The sequence below is a fragment of the Etheostoma cragini genome, chromosome 13 (assembly GCF_013103735.1).
Source record: "Etheostoma cragini isolate CJK2018 chromosome 13, CSU_Ecrag_1.0, whole genome shotgun sequence".
NCBI lineage: Eukaryota > Metazoa > Chordata > Actinopteri > Perciformes > Percidae > Etheostoma > Etheostoma cragini.
The window spans coordinates 21,431,762-21,437,971 of NC_048419.1; the positions used below are offsets into that span (position 1 = coordinate 21,431,762).

At 38.4% G+C, this 6,210-nt stretch overlaps 1 protein-coding gene across 1 annotated transcript in view; it reads right to left on the reverse strand.

Moving 5' to 3' along the window:
* Positions 1-2,570: 2,570 nt before the first annotated feature.
* rcc1l (RCC1 like) overlaps positions 2,571-6,210 on the reverse strand; it is a 10,241-nt gene continuing 6,601 nt past the window's right edge. The window contains exons 11-12 of the mRNA XM_034890426.1: positions 4,212-4,339; positions 2,571-3,559 (exon numbers count right to left, since the gene is read on the reverse strand). Coding sequence (XP_034746317.1) covers positions 3,482-3,559; positions 4,212-4,339 — 206 coding nt within the window. The 3' untranslated portion in view covers positions 2,571-3,481. The remainder of the gene's footprint in view (positions 3,560-4,211; positions 4,340-6,210) is intronic.

Genomic DNA, 6,210 nt, shown 5'->3' on the forward strand with positions numbered 1-6,210 from the left:
TTCACATCCTGCCTGACAGATGGATCACAGGTGTTATTTTTTTTTTTCTTATGCTCACTCAGTAGTTTTGTCATACATACATTTCCATACTCTCTGAGAGGTCCCCGAGTTGTCACAATGATGAATGGCCCCAGAATGCAGGAACTTGGGGGGGGGGGGGGGGGGGCTCAGCAACAGTACCGGTGCGATTGTACTGACTTAGCCACATTTACTCTACTGTAAGAAGGAATCTGTACCTCAGCTGCTACAGAATTATGTATGTATACTTTATTATTATTACTTTATTAAAGGCCCCATGACATGGTGCTTTTTGGATGCTTTTATATAGACCTTATTGGTCCCTTAATACCATATCTGATGTCTCTTTCCCAAAATTCTGCCTTGGTGCAGAATTACAGCCACTAGAGCCAGTCCCACAATGCGCTTTCCTTAGGACGTGCCATTTCTGTGTCTGTAGCTATTGGGCGGGGGGGGGGGCAACGTGGAGGCTGGGGGTTTGGCCTTGACCAACTGCCACTTTGCTCTTTTGAAAGCCATGATGTCTCTCTCTCATGGGTGAGCCAAATTCTCTAGGCGGGCAAGGCAGAGAAAGGAGGTAACCTCGCCCCCTAGGACATCATAAGGAGCAAGATTCCAGATTGGCCCATCTCAGCTTTCCTTTTCTCAAAGGCAGAGCAGGATACCCAGGGCTCGGTTTACACCTATCACCATTTCTAGCCACTGGGGGACTGTAGGCAGGCTGGGAGGACGGATATTAATGTTAAAAAACCTCATAAAGGGAAATTTTCATGCCATGGGACCTTTAATAGGAGGGGGACAGTTTGGGTTTAAAAGCTACATTTGAATCCAAATCTCCAAAATAGAAACCGTAATTTCTAAATATTGAATTGCATAAACTGTTTGATTGCAAATTTCTGAATGGTCAACAGACTTGTCGTTGGAATGATTAAAAGACTAAGTTACAGCATTTATAATACTTATTAGTTACAGTATTATGAAAATACTTTGGTAGTTTTATTGTGCAGCAACTCTTGCATGCAAATAGCCAAATTCTTATTTTTAAACACAAAATGCTGTCCTTGCATACAGAGTACAAAAAACAAGATCACAAGCGCAGTCCTCAGAATACACCAACCACATATGAGCAGCTTCCTAACGCTCGTTATGAAGCGTTTAGATCACTGACTCAATACAAAATGGGGTTTCAAGTGTATGCATATTTTCATATCATGAGCCTGGTGAGCAGTATTGAAATAGGAAAGTGCTGATGGCTTCTTCGCCCCAATAAAATATGCGACAGTGTTGGAAAGTTTGATGAATAAGACATTTCTATTCTTTTGATCAGGGTATTGACTTTCTGTTACACCAGTGTGAATAACTGTAGCTGTCTGTATTTTAGATGAGGAAATGACGCATTAATAGAGGTTTGACATCAAACAAACTGTGGGGTTGATAAAAAACAGAGAAAGTAAGACAATGCAGTGAAAATCAGTTGTGTACAAATGAGGAATTAACTGCAGTGTAAAGTCATTATCACACTCTGTTTACAGCAATACAACATGTTCAATAACTTACAGAGCTATACTCTTCCTCATCGGCATTTGTATAAATAGGGGGAAATGTACAGTATATTTGTATAAAGATTATTGGAAGTGGACCAATTAAACACAGTCTCTATTTCACTTATAATTAGTGTCAAACTTTAGAGGAAATCATTAGGAATTTCAAACCCTTACAATAAATCCTTATCATACATAGATCTTTACCTTAAACTAATTTCCGTATTGTATAACACAACTACCGTTTTAAAATAAAATACATTTATTTTGATATAGTGTTATAAGTCATTTTCTCCATTGCAACGTGTATTTATCCCTCTAAGGTCTAAGGGCATTTTAAGATGTCTTCTTAAATTCTCCTTTTAAGGTTTTCTCCATGTAACCTGATCCCCATGCGTTTCATATCAAAAACAAACTGAGATTTCTGCATAATGACCAAAATTGTTCCAGACAAATGTGCAAGATGTAATTTGGCCCTAAAGCAGAAATATTTCTCAAATCTCGTGTGAAAACAGACCTACACTCAATTGTTTTGGTGCTTGAAATGAGTTTTCAAATGTCTTGGGTTCACAAAAATAGCGTAATATATGAATAAAATAGAAAATGTCTAAAATGAAATTGTGCAATATGGCTTTTTGAGTAGGAATGTTGTCAAACGTTGGTTGGACTCGCCTGTGCGTCTTTTGTCCTTAGATGAATAATGGCATCTAACACTGGGGGAAAAGTGTGTTCATCCTCAAATACAGACTGGGAGGACTGCACGTGACATAAAACACTATATGCACAACATGCACGCATGCACTAATGACACGTGTTTACGTTTTGAGATCGATTCCCCACCCTCACCTCCATTTGCACTTAGCAGTCGGACAATCTTTTTTTGTGGATTGTTTTTCCTGTCACTTGCTTTTACAAATGGTATAATGTGTATAACTGTATCATTTTATCCACTGCCCATACACTCCCCATAAATAGATATCTGCATATGCAGGTAAATGGTTTTATTAACTTTTAATTTATTTTTCTGAAGTCGTATGTATCCCTTTAGCCGAAATATCGTCTGGACCTAAAACCCCTGCAAAAAGTATTGACTCCGACTATAAACAATGCCCGTTGCACGGAATAGGAAGTCTTGGCCCAAATACCTGCTGGTTACAACAGAATAACCAAAATAGTGTGTGTTGCCCCCAGAGGCTGAATCGTCATCAGACTAATAGCCAATGGGAATCGAGAATGCTGCCCATTATTTTCTCTCAGTCATTTTCTTGTTTAGTGGCAAAAGGAAAGATGACATTTTACAGTATTACCCACCTATACGCTGACTGGGATTTCTTGTAGGAAACTTATGGTTTATAAACACCTGGGTCTTATTTTTTTTTAGTTCTGGCTATTATTTCAATCAGTTATGTTACATGGTACACGCTAAAGTAATTCATTACTATAGAAATGATGGCCAAAACAAAGTTGTAATTAGAGCTGCAACTGCGTCTTGTTTTGTTTCATCAAACCGAAAACAGTTCAGTTTTTAATTAGCGTTACATAAAACACAGAAAAGCTGCAAAAACTCACATTGGAGAAGCATCACCCAGAGATTTACTCACATTTTTTCACTGTTTTGCTTGGCGTAATCAATTAATCGTTTCAGCTCTAGTTGTAAGAAAACAAAATCTATCCTTTGATGGATTTCCCGGATGACCCGCATGCAGAGTAAAGTGGGGTGCTCCAGTGACAGTTTTTTGCAGAACCAAGCGCTCTGGACTTGGCTTGACGTCACCACCGGGCGGAGGGACACAAGGGTGCGCGTCGCCTGTGGAGAGCAACTGGCTTCAAGACTCCTGCGCAGCCCCCAGTTGGCTTCCCGAGGCGCTCGAGGGTCAGCGAAACATCCAGCCTTTCATCTACTGCTGCAGGAACACAGAAGCTCACAGCAGGGACTTCACCAGCGCCACCATGTGGTCAACACCACACGCTACATCCACTACTTGACCAGGCACAGTCACCTGATGAAAAGCACACACAGCTTAGAGGAGAAGATTGAGTAAAATCATAGATTGTTCTTATTACTACTTGGTTGTGTTCAGTTTTACTAACCACGTTAATTGACATAAACAAGGTGAACTCTCTGCAACATGCATTTTCTTTCTAACTGTGAAAGTGGAGAAAAAAGGAAGGATGGCACAATGTGCAACATCGATAAGCAGTGTGAGCCCAACACCTTCAAATGTCTTGAGCTGATGTGCAAATGTAAGTCTGTGAGACTTTTGTCACAGACTTTCTGTACAGGGGGACATCTTTAGACCTTTCACACACATTGTACCCAAAAAATGTTCTTTATAATACAAAAACCTACAAATACAGCCGTTATTAAACAGCATATTGTTCGAATGACTTTATCACAAGCTTTGAAGGACTTGTGGGCTTGGGATAAACTAATTTTGCTGTAAAATGTTTAACAATTTTTCCACTCACTTAAGTAGGAAGAAACACAGAACATGCATTATACAGCATGCACATTCTATTATGATTTAAAGAAAGATTAAGTCCCTTATTATTCCATGCCTACAACTTTGTGTGTTTCTTCCTCTATACAGTACGTCAGCTGCATGGTTGACTGTTGTTTACATGACTAATATTGAATTAGTGTTGTCTTACCCTCCACGGGAAGTACTGGTCATCTCTCTTCCCGATGCCCAAACAACCTCTCACATTCTTCCCCCAAACGAAGAGCTCGCCTCGATCTGCAACGCAACCATCAAACATCAGCACGCTGTGAGGCCGAGCGCCTGCTGAGCCTCAACGCAGGGCAGCTGCACTTTGAAACAAGTCAAAGCTTTCAGCTGGATGATTTTTAAATTTTTGAAAGTTTTCTTCAAAAACTAAAAAGTCTTAGCCTGAATCCAACATACTATTAGCAAATATAAATCCCCACTGATGATAGGCTTACTGGCAGATCCAGGTCATCCTAAGGATTCACTGTGCCATTTGTATGTTCAACATTCAAAGATGATTAATAAAAAGCATGCCAACAGTTATTATTTTATAATAACTACTGCTGTCAGTTAAACGAGTTTTTAACGTTACATTTTGAGTGAATGGCGAGCGTGAGACGACAAAATGGACGCCCACAGCCAACATGGGGCGAACGCTCTTCCTGGGTGAGCTAGAGGCCGTCCCTCCAAGTGGGAATGTCATGCGTGAAATTCCACACTACAGTAGGCTATATGACAATGTGGTTTTCACTAAAAAAAAACATTTGCACAAAGTAAGCAGATCCACTTTTCCATGTTGATGAGAGCATTAAAATGAGAAGAAAAAAAAAAATCAACAAAAAGAAATCAAGGGATATTTACAATAGAAAAAAATGTGCCGTAATTATCTGAGATTAATTATGAGTTAAATATGACATTTATGCAATGATTTAATTGCGATTAAATATTTGAATCCTTTGACAGCACTAATAACATATCTTAGTATTCTATGCACAAAAAGAAAGTATGTATAAAGGATTTGGGCTGTCCTAAGTGTTATTGTAGGCCCAATTTAAAATACTTTAACTTAAATGAATTGTATACAATATATGTAGTAGGGGGTCCCTGGTTTGTCTCTTTCATTTAAGACCTGCTTTAAAAAGGTCAAATTTTTAATTTAATTTATTAATGTTTTCACCATACCATGTATTCAAATATTTGTTTGATAACTTGGGAGTGTCAGCAGGTTCCAAATCTTGTGGAGTTCTGGCCTTTAGTCAACACTGGATAACTGTGATTTAGTGTTGACACATATTGGCAGTAATAACTGTCCAAATTCTAAAAATCAGACTTTAATCAGTGACAAAATGTGCTCATTACTTCTGACTGACGTAGTATGTAGCTACATCTCATTCTGTGTGTCACTTCCAAACCAAACAATAAACCATAGATCTGAAGAGTTTTGTTTGTAAAAAGAAACCTTACATTTTCAGGAAACTAAAAATGAAGTCTGAGCAGAAATTATTATTATAGGCCAGATTTAAACAGACTAAACCATATCCAGGGGCAATAATATATTATCATTAGATATTTTTAAGGAATTTAAAAAAAAAAGTACTTAAAGGGTTTCCGCTGTCTAAAACCAATCACTGATTTTAGGAAATGGCAGTTTAAGGATACAATACTTCTGTCTCAACGTCCTGCCTTGTTTGAGTCTGACTAATAAAAAACTGGCTTAAACAGGTTTTACCTTCACTGTGCACGCAATCAAGGAGACTGCTTTAGAGATAAAAACAAGAAAAGCAGCAGACTTCTCTTTTCAATGCCATAAACAGACTAAATAACCTGAATCACCAGTAAACTGCTTCCCCAGACGTGTGAGCCTCACTTTTAGCACTTTGGACTGGATGACACAGAATGACTTTGCCGTTTATAGGTTTTATGCTTCCATCTTTTATCCTTGCTATAAACAAATAAGGCTCAGGAGAATAAGGCTGATATTTTAAAATGTACGCAGAAATTTTGTGATTAGCCTCAGTAGATCTTGTATTTCACGGTGTGATGTTGATTGAATGTGAAGGAAAGAAGAGCAGCCAAAAAACATAAGCATATCAGGTCAAACAGAGTCCAAACAAAAGACAGTAAAAAAAGGTTATAAGACATCAATGGAAGAAAAAAAAAAA